General features: G+C 48.5%; 1 protein-coding gene and 1 pseudogene across 2 annotated transcripts in view; both read right to left on the reverse strand.

Moving 5' to 3' along the window:
* The window catches only part of LOC102495528 (interleukin enhancer-binding factor 2-like), an 18,348-nt pseudogene extending 15,539 nt beyond the window's left edge, over positions 1-2,809 (reverse strand).
* CDC42BPB (CDC42 binding protein kinase beta) overlaps positions 1-13,711 on the reverse strand; it is a gene marked incomplete at its 5' end in the record, with an annotated part of 125,229 nt that extends 111,518 nt beyond the window's left edge. For both annotated transcript variants that reach the window (XM_014592214.1, XM_006160036.2), the window contains 1 exon segment: positions 13,585-13,711. In XM_014592214.1, the coding sequence (XP_014447700.1) occupies positions 13,585-13,711 (127 nt within the window).

Consider the following 13,711-nt stretch of genomic DNA (forward strand, 5'->3'; position numbering starts at 1 on the left):
TCTCTCTCTCTCTCTCTCTTTCTCTCTCTCTCTCTCTCTCTCTCTTTCTCTCTCTCCAGCAAGCACACATGCCCTATGGCTAAAACCTTAACAATTAATAAATAAATAAATAAGAGACCAGCAGATGGCATAATGGTTACATCATTGGGCTCTTGTGTAGTTACCATAATGTGAGTCCCAGATTCAGAGGCTTGAAACTCACACCAGGAAGTGTGTGCATGTGTGCCCAAAATCCCAAGAGAAGAATGGAGGAGAAGGGAATGCAGTGTGGCCATCCCCCACGGGGGTTGATTTCTCACTTTCTGTCTCTCTCTGTCTCTCTGATGAGCACACGCATCCTACAGCAAAAATGTCTCTTAAAACAAAGTTTAAAAATAATTATATAGCTACATAGCTGTATGTTATTTCAATAATAATGAAATTTAGGGGCCAGCAGGTGGCATGGTAGTTAAGGTGGCTGGATCCCACATGGCCAAATGCGTGGCTTGAGTCCTGGACTTGGCGGCTTGAGAAATCACACTGGACAAGTGCCCGAAGTCCAAAGATACTGCAATATGCCCATCACCTCCCCGGGGCAGAGGGCAGGTGCTTCCTCACTGACGTACCCTGCACACTTGCCCTACAGGAAACTAAATGAAGAAAAAGGAAAATGAAGTGTATACATGAGTGAGTCACAAACGTCCCGTTACACACACATCTCTGTGAGCCCCTGCTGTCCCTCCACACCCTCCCCAGCCACCGGAGGGAGCAGACACTGTCAGGCATCCCAGCTTCCACACCCCTGCCCTGTACTTCTCCCTTCTCTACCTCCTGCTAACCCCGTTCTCTTTTCGTTCTCCTCCTAGGCTTGTGCAGTTCCTGGAGAAAAACCTGCCCTCTTTATTCCCACGTCTGTACTCTTCTCTGGAGGGCCTCCCTAACAGATGCACAAGAGTGAGGATAGAAGTAGTGACACGCCCAAATAAAGACACGGGAACGACACCTGGCTTCGCACGGACGCCTCAGCAGCGTGGAGCACAGAGCACACCCGCCTTCCCTCCACGCCCAGACGCCCTGCTACGACCGCACCAATGAGCAGCCCACACGGGTATGGAGCCTCAGGATAACAGAAGCTCCAGAACAGCCACTTCATGCTGCTCACCACTGCAGCACGTGCTACACCTAAGTCCTTAAAAATACCTGGTGAGCGAGCCGCCGCCGCCGCTCCCGTGCTGCCTGTGTGCAAGGATCCTTCGGTGAGGACCTGCCACCTCTTTTGTGAAGCGGCAGGTGAGGAGACTCCGGGGCTCGCCATGGCCGGCAGAAAGCCCAAGGAAGAAGTCAAGGCTGAGAACAACGATCACGTTAATTGGAGGGTGGCGCGAGGATGGTTCTGCGGTGTGGTTTAAGAGTAAGAGGCATGCACCACTTAGTAAGCTAATGAGAGCCTACTAGGGGACGGGGCTGGACAGGTAGATCGGAGTCCGACTGGGTGGGCAGCCGCTGAAACACACGCCCGCACAGCTGGAAACGGAGGATGAAGGTTCAGGTGTGCCCAACAGAAGACGGGAGGCGTCCACTAACAAGGGAACCTGCTACTTTACCAGAACTGCTCTTGCAGACCGAGACTACATTCTCAGTTAGAAAACCACGATCTGGCTCCCCGCGCCCTGACCACTGCGGTCCAGTCGTCTGCTCCTCCTTTCCCTTGCCCCTCCCTCCACTGCACGTGAAGTAACCGTGCATGTGCACAGGCATGTTGCACTTTTTTAAAACGAAATGGCCAACAGTTAAGTTCTGACTTCACATCTGGAGGAGAAGCAGTTCCACCCAAACCTTACCGCCCGGCCCTCCTCCCCCTCACCCACCCTCACAGGAGGCGGGCAGCCACTGCCCACCTCTACGCCCAAGCAGGAGATGGGAAACTCGTCTCTGGGAAAGCGCAAAGGCCAAGAGGAAGACCTGTGTTACCATTCTGGTAAGGTCCCTCACACTGGCAGAGGCCACACCCTGTGTCCCACAGTGAGGTCCAACACTTGAGGCAAACATGATTCCAGCCTCTCCTGATTACAGGAAGACCAGCAAACATCACCAAATCAAAGAGAAGCCTCTGACAGACAAAGGCCAACAGTAAAACAGAACTCAGGAGAAATCGCACGGAGAACAAGGGCATCTATATGACATAAGTGTGTGTGCGTAAATCAACTTTAGAAATTAATAAGCAAAGACAGATGTTTTTAAAAGGTATGCCAGGGCCAGCAGGTGGCCTGGTGGTTTAGGTGCTAGACTTCCACATGGCCAGCCATGGTTCGAGTCCCTGACCTGAAGTCTTGCTTTTGCTTGCTCAAGTGCACATGCCCTATAGCAAATTTTAAAATAATAAAATGAAAATTTTTTAAATGTACTGACTTCATGAAACAAAAATGGGATGTGGCAAAGAGAAATACCAAACAAGAACACTCAGAAATGAAACACAAAGCGGCAGAAATAAAAATTCAACGTAAGGACTAGAAGATAGTTAAGAACATCACACATACACACAAAGTCAGAACCAAAGGATCAGGTATGAAAAAAGGTAGGAGAAAAGAAAATGAACACAACCCCACAACCCTATGGAGGTCTAACTTTTGAATAATGGGAGTTCAAGACAGACAGAACGGAGCCACTGAAGAAGAGATCGCCAAGAAAACAAAAGTTTCCCAGAGTTGAAGGACCCACCAAGGAACAGCAGGGATAAACAGCACCTGAGAGCTGCCAGGGACAGAGCTGCGCGCAGAGGACTAGAACCCCACACCTCAGCGGTCTCAAACCAACAGGAGGCAGAGGCCATGGGCAATGCTTTCAAACGTCTGAGAAAAAAGTTTCTGCCCTAGAAGCCCATACCTAGACAGTGTCCTTCAAGAGTGAGGAAGAACAGACAATTCCAAACAGACCGGGCCACAGAAAATTAACTCTGCTAAGCTCTTTTTTAAGAAGCTACTAGAAGATAAATCCACCAAAGGAAAAGCACATGGAATCCAGAAAGAGGGATCCACAGAGGAGAGAGACAAAAAGAGTTAACATTAGAATTACCATTGTCTCTAGCAGAGAACACAACAGGAAATGGAAGATTCTGGAAAGGATTAAAAGTGATGAATTACTTGAGGTGTTAGATGTATTGAGGAGTTCCAGTTAAAAACCTGGGATTCGGGGCCAGCAGGTGGCATGGAGGTTAAGACAGCTAGAACCTACATGGCTGACTCCACAGTTCAACTCCCAGACCCAGAAGCTTGAACATCATGCTGGGTGCATGGGTATGCATGTCCAAAATCCCGAGAGGAGAATGGAGGATTAGAGACTGTGGTGTGGCCACACCCTTGGTGGGAGAAGGTTGATTTCTCACTTTCCTTCTCTCTGGTGAGCACTCTTGCTCTCTGGCAATTAAAAAAAAAAAAAAAGTTATCTAATGATAAGAATGTAACACTGAATATCAATTTTAACAAAACTAAACAATCGCATTTGGAAAAAGGAAGAGAATGGAAGGGGAGCTTGTGTTTTGGCCAGGGGAAAGAGAGCAAATGCAGAGAAGTGTGGAAGGAGGGCCTGCAGGTAGCGTGGTGGTTGAGGCACTGGACTTCCACACTGCCCACCACAGTTCGAGTCCTGGACTCAAGGCCTACAGATCACAATAAATAAATAGATAAGTAAATAAATGTTATTTTTAAAAAGAGGGGAAAAGGGAAGGAAAAGTACAGAAAGCTTCTCTTCTATGGCGGAGCCAAACGGATGCTGTCTACCTACAATGGTCCAACCAGGAGGAGTACCCTGTAATTTTGTTAAATTCTGGGGTTATGTGTTTTTTTTTTTTTTTTTTTTTAATTTTTCTAGAGGGCGCGTGCACTTGCCAGAGACAGAGAGAGCAAAACGAGAAAGCACTCCCGATGAAGCATGGCCACACAACCCCTTCTCCTCCACAACTGCCTCCTGTCAGGATTTTGGGCACACACCGGTGCCCAGCATATTTTTCAAGCTGCCCAGTCCAGGAGGTGCCGGCTGTGCAGGATCCAGCTTCCTTAGCCACCATGCCACTGGCTGCCCAAGGCTAGAGTTCTGAAAAACACACTGGGCATGTGTGTGAGTGTGCCTAAAATCCTAGGAGAGAGCAGAGAAGGTATTCTAGAGTGACTATCACCCTGGTGGGCGCCAATATCCAAAATTCTCCCACAGCAACCGAACACCACCATCCTGCTGCCTGAACGCAATGGGAGGCCACCGCCTCAGAGGGCGCAGTGAAGAGTCAGCAAGGAAAGGGCTCTGAGGCCTCTCAGGACAAAGCTGCCCTCCAGCCTGGAATGCAGACCACCCACTTTTACCTGAGAGGAAAGTCGACTCAGATATGATTTCAGCCAAGTTACTTGGTCCTGACTGAGATGAGTGTTAAGCAGAAACAGCAGCGTTACTGTGACTGCCTGCGGGAGGCTAGAACCAGAGAAGGCAGGAGGGCAGGAGCTGCCACTCCGTGCACCACCTCTGCAGCCAGACTTGGCTATCAGAACTAAGAAGAGGCATCCAGAACGTGCTTTTTTTGGAGGGAGAGGTTTTTGCCATAGGGCATGTGTGCTCAGCAAAAAGAGACAGACAGAAAGCGAGAAATCACACACACACACACACACACACCCCGGGAGATGGCCACGCCGCAACCCTTTCTCCTCCATTCTCTTCTCAGGATCTTGGGCATGCATGCACATGTGCCTGGGTCCAGGACTCGAACCACGGTCGACTACACGGGAATTCAGAGACATCACCATTACACCAACTGCTGGTCCCTAAAATAATTAATTTTTTAAAAAATAATTCTTATTTTATAAAAGAATTATTTAACTTTATTTATTTATTATTTTGTAATTTGACCAGAGGGGGACAGAGTGAGAAAATGAGAGAGAGAGAGAAAGTGAGACAGCAAGCTGCCAAGTCCAGGACTCAACCGCAGTTGGCCATGTGGAAGTCCAGCACCCTTAACCACCATGCTACCTCCTGGCCCCCAGAAGTGCTATTAACTTTAACTTCTGAGATTAGATGTGTCTTTTTTCCTGTTTTTTTTTGATAGATTTTTTGCTACAGAGCGCTTGTGCACATCAGAGACACAGAGAAAAACAGACAGAAAGTGAGAAACCACACACACCCCCGCCAGGGGGGATGCCCACGCTGCAATCCCACCTCCTCCATTCTCCTCTTGAGATCTCAGGCACGCACACACATGCTCCCAGTGTGAGTTTTATGCCACCAGGTCCAGACTTGAACTGCGGTTGACAACCTGGGAGTCCAGCAATGTAACCATTTCGCCATCTGCTGGTTCCTATATGTGTTTTAAGTCAACTTAAAATTCTTTCATTGGACTGGGATTTCAGACCTTACCCGTTTTTTTTTTTTTTTGAGAGAGAGATTTTTTTCTGCTACAGGGCACGTGTACTTGCCAGAGAGACAAAGACAGAAAGTGAGAAACCACCCCACAGAGGGACGGCCACGCGCAATCCCTTCTCCTCCATTCTCCTCGTGAGATCTCAGGCATACATGCACACGCGCTTGGCATGAGTTTTAAGTCGCAGGGTCCAGAACTTAAACCACGGTTGCCTACGTGGGAGTCCAGTGACGTAACCATTACGCCACCTGCTGGTCCCCAGACCTTACCTTGTAAAAAGGAACAGAATATGTCAATGGAGAAGTGTCTGAAAGGGAGAATGATGAACAAAAAGCTACCTTTCAGACCAACCTGGCGAGTATTTCGCCTTCAAATGGGAAAAGTGTCCACTCAGGTCTGAGGGCGCGACAGCTTCAGTAGACCAGTGATAATTGCAATGGAAAGAAAGGCTAAAATAAAACTGAGGTGTTTCAAAGCAGGCACCAACAAGCAGGCCCAAGGCTGACCATGGCCCTGTAGAGCAGAAATGCAGACTAGAGGGCTGCTTGCTCAGAAACAATTAGGAAAACTGTCCAGAACCTGGCTTACCCAACGGCGAGGGGGACAGATGAGATCACATGATCTGTTAAAATTCCTAACAAGGGAAAAACAAACAAACACAGCCCTAAGTTTTCCAACGCATGACTGTGGTTTCAGAGTAATCATTTCTGTAAAGTTAGGAATCACTTTGGAAGAGTACATTCTACATGTTCTCCAAAGAAACCCCAATCCAAAAACAGGATTTGAATTAAATTAGATTCTATTAAAATTTTTTTTCAAATTTCTAATCCTTTCCTAAGAATAAAAAAAAATAAAGTTACCTATTACATAACCAGTCCTTTTTACTGACCAGTCAAGAAAACGGACCAGAGACACCTAACCCTCAATATAGATTGAATAAAAACCAAACTGGGTGGGCCAGCAGGTGTGGTTATGGTGCCAGACTCCCACATGACTGAGAGCAGCTCAAGACTCAGACCCAGCAGGTTGAAAACGTCAGGCCTATGAACGCGCATGCCCGAAAGTCCCAGGAGAAGGGATTGTGCTATGGCCAACCCTCCAGGCAGTGATTTCCCGTTCTCCCTCTGTTTCCCTCCAGCTAGCACAAGCTCCTATGGCAGAAACCCTAAAAACAAACAAAACCGAAGACCTCTATCTGACAGACAGAATCTACTATGTTTGAGAGGAAAACATAATTTTCTGGTAAGGTTTAAAATAAAAAAAGCTTTCAGAAGATTACCATAGGGCTAACAGGTGGTGTGGTGGTTAAAACGCTACACTCCCATATGGCCAACCACAGTTCAAGTCCCAGACCTGGAGGCTTACTTTCTCACTTTCTCTGTCTCTCTCTGATCAAATTTAAAACAATGATAGTAATAATAAAATAATTCTTGAGAAGTTTTTGCTATAGGGCATGTGTGCTCGCTAGAAAGACAGAGAGACAGAAAGTGAGAAAGCGCCCCCCACAGGGGGGATGACCATGTCACAATCCCTTCTCCTTCATTCTCCTCCTGGGATCTTAGGCACACACGCACCGGCGCCCGGTGTGAGTTAAAGCTGCAAGATCCAGGACTCAGACTGTGGTCAACTACATGGGAGTCCAGCGATGTAATAATTATGCTATCTGCTGGTACCATAAATAAAATAATTCTTAAAAAAAGAAATAGTGGCCATATCCGGGCCAGCCCTGCAATACAGTAGCTAAGTGCCGTGTATTAGCGATGGAGCCGGATCTCATACGCCCACTGTGGGTCAAATTCTGGACCTGGTGGCTTGAAAAACATGGCGTGCTCAAAATCCTGACAAGAAGGAGAGGGCGTGGAAAAGGGACTGTGGTGTGACCACAACCCACCGGCGGGCACACGCACACGCTCTCTGATGAGCATGGCACACATGCCCTCTGGCAATAATAATATTTTTTAAAATGAAAATTATCACATACAGTCCCAGCTACAGAGATACAGGTGGGAGGGTGCCGCTGTACAATGGCTAAGGCTACATGGGAGATCTGGTTCAGTTCCTGGCCCAGCGCAGACAGGGTGTGAACCTGGAGCCCTAGCCAGATGGAAGGCTGAGGCAGTAGAGCTATGACATGATGAGATCACGTCAAAAATACCTCTTTCTCGGGACCAGCAGTTGGCATAATGGCTATGTCGCTGAACTCCCATGTAGTTGACCTCAGTTCAAGTCCCAGACCCGTTGGCTTGAACTCACGCCAGGCGTGTGTGCGTGCATGCCCAAGACCCCAAGAGGACAATAGAGAAGGGATTGCGGTGTGGTCAATCCCCCCTGGAGGGTGATTGCTCACTTTCTGTCTCTCTGTCTCTGTTTTTCTGGCAAGCATATGTGCCCTATAGCAAAACCTCTCCAAAAAATAAATAAATACCTCTTTCTCTCACTACAAAAAGGGGGAAAGCGGTGTTTCAGTGGTAACATGATGCCCTGAGAGGCTGACCCACATGGGAAGAGTCTAGGTTTGGTCCAGAAATAGCTCTGAACGCCCCTGGCATGAGCCCATGACCCAGAGCTGGCTGTGGCTGGGCAGGGCTGCAGCATGAAGACCCTGCTGGGGGTGCTGTCTCAGTCTCTGTATCTCTCTTTCCACCTATGTTGGAGAAAAATAACTGAACTTTAAAAAAAAAGATCACCATACCTAGTCCATACCATCAAAACACTAGTGATTTTGGGACCAGCAGTTAGCGTAGTGGCTATGTTGCTGAACTCCCAAGCAGTCGATCGTGGTTTGAGTCCCACGATCATGCCGGGCGCGTGTACACGCGTGCGGCGTGGCCATCCCCCCTGGGGGGTGATTTCTCGCTTTCTGTCTCTCTGTCTCTCTGTCTGGTGAGTGCACGCACCCTATAGCAAAAGCCTCTTAAAAAAAAAAAAAAAAAAAACTAGTGATTTTATATCTAAGGGAAGTGCATGTCCCTCCCCTCCACTGTCCTCAGAGCATTTGTACTAGTTTCTCCCACAAATGGAAGGGCACTTCACTGTCATTCTGCAAGTCTAAGAATAAACTCAGGTAGACAAGAGCTACTGTATGGGGCTGACACAGCGCCTGAGTACATGGTTACATTGTTTTGTACTGAATCCTTCCAATAATTCCTTTATCGGGGGCCCCAGCGCCCACAAGCAGAAGCCTCCTGGGGAGTGTCTGCAGCCTGCTGTTGAGTGGGTCACCCTGAAGGACCTCAGAGGCAGCCCTTTCTGATGGGCATTCGGGTCTCTGACCTCATGCCATCCTCAGCAGAGGCTGCAGACAGGTATGCAGTGCCTCTGGGAAGCCCCTGCACAGCGGCCAGGGCTCAAACTGGTCAAGCCATCACGTCCACTCACACTAAGTTGCTGGACAGATACAGATGGACTTGGAGACACCGAGGGTGAGAAGTAGATCATCCTGGATCACCATGAGGTCAAATGCAACCCTAGCAATGGCCCCTGGACAAAGGGGGGCCAGGCACTGGTGAGAACTTTGTCTGCCCTCTCCTTAATCACACCCACCAGTAAGTCCTACTTCCTATCCAAAAAAAAAAAAATCAGCTTCCTTTATTTTATACACTTTTCTGACCTAAAAAATTAATAAATAAAAATCTGTACTTGGTCTCTTCCAGCAAGTCTTTTACCTTACCAGTCTCAAAAAATACTTTTGCCTCTTTAAGAAGGAACGTATCTGACAGTTTATCTGTATTTAATAAGTTTGAAATTAACAGTCTATTTGCTGGCCTGTTTATTCAGCATCACCGATGTCAGCACAAACAGATTTCTAAGGGCATCGGGCTGGCGACAGGAGCAGGGCGGAGGCCAGGGGCGTTACCATCAAGTTCTGTGACTCCGTGCACCTGGGCACTTAAGAGCGGACCACTGCGTGTTATTCACCTTCCTGGGCAGCTAGCAGAGCACACCGAAGTGAGAACATGTTCTTCAACTTCAGTTTTATTTACTGCAGGTCTAGATTTAACAGACACTCCTGTTCACTTGAAAGCCCAACTGTCCTCGCAGAGGTCAGAGAGGAGGAGACCTAAGACAGGCTTGTTAATGTCTAATGGCTGCGACTCTCGTACCTCACACACTGCAGTTAACAGCAATACACATTTCAAATCTGTTTATAAAATCTAAATTATGCTAATGCCATTTTTATCCCATTTCTCTACGATTTAGATCTTATTCAAAGGAACTGTTTACTTTTTTCCCAAATAATTATTTATCTAATTTTTATTTGTTATTATTTATTTTTTCAATTTGACCAGAGAGAGAAAAGGAAAGTGAGAAATAAGAAAGCAAGCTGCCAGGTCCCGGACTTGAACCATAGCTGGCCACGTAGGAGTCCAGCGCCTGCCTCAACCACCACACTAACTGCTGGCCCCTCAAAGGAACTGTTTCCTAAATCTCTGATTTAAATCACTGCCCCCAGGCCACCCTGAGACGTGGTGTTTAAGGCAGCTACATCCCACATGGCCAACTGAGTGGACCCAGTGGCCTGAAAAACATGCCAGGCCCGTGTGTGTACATGTCCAAAATCCTGAGAATGGAGGGAAAGGGCATGGCCTCCCCTAGGAAGTGCTTTCTCTCCCTCCCTCCCTCCCTCCCTCCCTCTCTCTCGCTCTCTCGCTCTCTCCCCCTCTGTCAAGAGCACATGCCCTACAGCAAGTTTTAAAAATAAATAGAATACTGTTCTCATGTTATGCAAACATTCCATCTGGAGAAACCATTAACATTAAAGTGTACTTGGAGATGTTCAGCACCGTGGAGCCTTACTTATTAAACCTGGTGGCGTACCGCACACACCCGTAGGGCTGGCATCACCACACTAACGTCCACGGGCATTGCCACCCATAAACAAGAATTCCGAGAAGGGGCCGGCCGGTTGGTACTGAAGAAAAAAGCACAAGTGAGAAATTAACCAGAAGGCTGGAAAGGTTCATTCTATTCACTGAGAGGATGTATACCGTAAAAAAAGATGCTCTTGGAAACGCACGGTTTGGCCAGCCTCGGACACGTGCCTGTAGCGGCAGCAAGCCCCAGGAAAAACACGGGGGGCACACGGGCTTGCTCGTGAGCCCAAACCGCAACAGGCTGGAGAAATGGAAAAGGACCGCAGCGTGCCCAAACCCCTCTGGGGGTGCTTCCCCCCCACCCCATCTCTCTCCCTCTCTCTGGCAAGCACACGCGGCCTCTGTAAAAATTTAAAATAATAAATTAAAAAGTATGAAGAAATCCAACACATGAAAAAGTATTTCTATATAGCAAAGATGAAAGGTAACGTGCCTCCTTGGCTGCCCACATTTGTTGCTATTTATTTGTGGAAACTATAAAGTGTTTGCTATGCTTTGTTTCAAATGGTATCAAATTTACATTTTAAAAAATAGCTTAAAGAAACATACATGCAAAGCAGGGTATTCCCAACCTTTAATTAAGGTTCAGGATTTCAGAGAAGAAATTGATCAAACTATAAACATAAAAGAAAATTAAAGACAAAAACCTGCAATGAAAGCTGGGAAGACTTGGGATCAGTGCCTGTAGCAATGGCTATGTCGCTGGACTCCCACGTAGTCAACCGCGGTTCGCGTCCCGGACCTGGTGGCTTAAAACTCATGCCGGGCGCGTGTGCGTGCGTGCCCAAGATCCCGAGAGGAAATGGAGGAGAAGGGATTGCGGAGTGGCCATCCTCCCTGGGGAGTGATTTCTCGCTTTCTGTCTCTCTGTCTCTCTCTGTCTGTCTGGTGAGTGTACACGCCCTATAGAGAAAACCTCTCAAAAAAAAAAAAAAAAAAAAAAAGCTGGGAAGACTCGTCCCATGCAACCACTGTTGCAGTTAAGATAATAAGAGCCAGAGACAATCTTCTTTTAAAACTTAAAAACTTTATTACCTATATTTTCCAAATTTCGGCAAAGATTTCCCAATAAATCTCAAAACCTGGAATGAATCAGCCTTTTTCTTCCTTAGCTTTAAAGCATTCTAGATAATTGTCCTCAGACACCTGGTGAGACCTGAGAGGTGGGAGAGGCTGGCTCCCTGCATGACAAGAACATCCGGTTCAAACCCTGCGGGTGGTGAATCCAGAGCCCCACAGTCCTCAGCTGAGAGCCTGGGTGTGTCTCCTGGACAATGTTTCTGAGGAGAAGTCACTGCACCTGGAAGTCAGGGTACCTAATAACGCGCTATGAATGGTTGTATTCTAAAGACCATTCTTCGCTTCCCGAAGTAACGAGGCAATTCCCAGTATCACTGAACAATGGCGGCACACACGTGGTAGCTAGTAACACACCACCGCGAGGTGACAATAATGTATGTGTTAACCTAAGTGAGACTGCCTGAGCTTAATGGATCTTATTATCAATAACATTTCATTAAAACACTGTCAAAACTTAAGTTCATTCTTCTCTGTCATTTAAAGTTTATACTTCTGAGCAATCTGAGTTCTCAAGAGGATAACGTGATTTTTTGTAATGACAATTTCCAAAGAGCCAGAAACAATTCTGAAAATATGTCCATATTATAGCACACTGCTTCTGCTCAGACCTGGAGAAGCCAGACCTCACAGTACACCTCCCCTTACTCATTAAGCTTGGTGTGAGCATCCGCTCACACCCCTGGGGGTCGGCATCTGCGGAGAAGAGCTTTGTCCAGAGGGTCCCCAAGGCCAGTGGCCAGTGGTGGGAGCCACTGAGCAGTTCCGGGAGAGGAGGCAGCTGACCACACCTCACCAGCCCCACCCTGCTCTGAGGCCTCCTCCTCTGTCACGCTTTACTCACACACCAAGTGTGCACCAAGTCGAACTCCACTGAGGAACTGTTGAGGATTCAAGATCAGAAAGGAGCGGCAAATACCGCGTTCAGAAGGCTCAGACTGTAACATGCACCAAAGACCTCATTGCAAAGCAACTGTGAAGTCAGTTAATTATTCAGTTGGAAATCATGCCACTGATAAAGCGCCCAAGAAAGCGAATACTGTCCTCTGAATTTACTAATACTCTATGTAACCCAGAATACTCTTAAGCATGGTGGTCCCACCAAAAAATAAACCCAACCGACGCCTGGGCTCAGGATCTCCTGCTGCTCTCCCTGCACTCCTAGGAAAAGCCCGGAAGCTTCAGCAACTTCGGTTTTAGTTTGTAAACAAAATTCCAAATTCTAGCGAGCTTTCTGGCAGAGTAGGGAGCCTCACTGTGCAACACATTCATCTGATTCCTCATGCAGATATCAGCTTTATCAACACTGAAGATTAGAAATTACTGGTTCAAACTGCACAGTCCTAGCCCGATGACGCAATGACCCAAGGATAAGGTTTTGGCCTGAACATAAACATGGCCTCCTACTCAGTCGATTTACAGACCTGAGGACATGCCCATGCCCGGGTGAACCAGAGACCCCGCAAAGCGTCTGGAGTACACAGTTACCTGTCTTCAAGATTCTAATGACCATTAAACAGCTTAGTCAATTTTCTGTCTTAATGAGACACAGCCGGTCAATAATTCCAGCATTATAGATTCCTGAAGGAAGGCGAGAGCACAGGCAAAGATCAGTCAGAAGTTTTAAGTGACAGTTCCAGCAACTCCCAAATAGCCCGTGGGTCTGGTACACCACAAGAAGGAAAAAAACAAGTGACTGTAGCAAGGCGTAATGCAAATTAAAGCTTGCAACCTTAAAATTCCCAGGGAGGTGCTAGAGTACTGGGGACGTTCAGGGTCTGGACCAACGGGATGTAGGTAGCCTGTCTCCTGGTGGGGCCCTGAGAGCGGGGCTCCCCGGAAATGCACAAGGGGGCCACTGGGCGGTGGGCGAGGCTGATGCAGAACAAACACCGACTGCCCTCACCGGCCAGCAGGGCGTGGGGCTGGGAGAGGGAGCTCGCCGCAGCCTCGGGACCCCGAAGGCGAGGTGCGGGGCGAGGGCGGGGGCTGGGGCGGATATCCCAGGGAGTGCTGCAGGAAATGATATCCAGACTCGAAGGGTGGATCTAGGAAGAGGCCAGGGCGATGGCCCGGCGGAGGGGAGGGGTGGGAGTGGGAACTCGGCTGTGGCTCGGAGAGGCAGGATGAGGGGGCGGGACGCCCCGACGCGGACGTCCAGGGGCGCGGGCGCGGGCGGGGGCAGGGGAGAGACGGGCGGCGGGTCTCAGAGGAGGGATGGAGCAGGGGAGAAGCCGGCGGGCGGCGCGCACTTACCCCACTCGAGGAACTCGGCCACGTACTTGTCGCGGCGCAGGGCCGAGTGGCTGCACTCGGTGTAGAGGCAGACCAGCACGTCGAGCAGCGTCTCCACGCTCACGGCGCTCTCGTTGCGCCAGGGCCC

This window comes from Tupaia chinensis, unplaced genomic scaffold (genome assembly GCF_000334495.1).
Source record: "Tupaia chinensis unplaced genomic scaffold, TupChi_1.0 Scaffold000671_2, whole genome shotgun sequence".
NCBI lineage: Eukaryota > Metazoa > Chordata > Mammalia > Scandentia > Tupaiidae > Tupaia > Tupaia belangeri.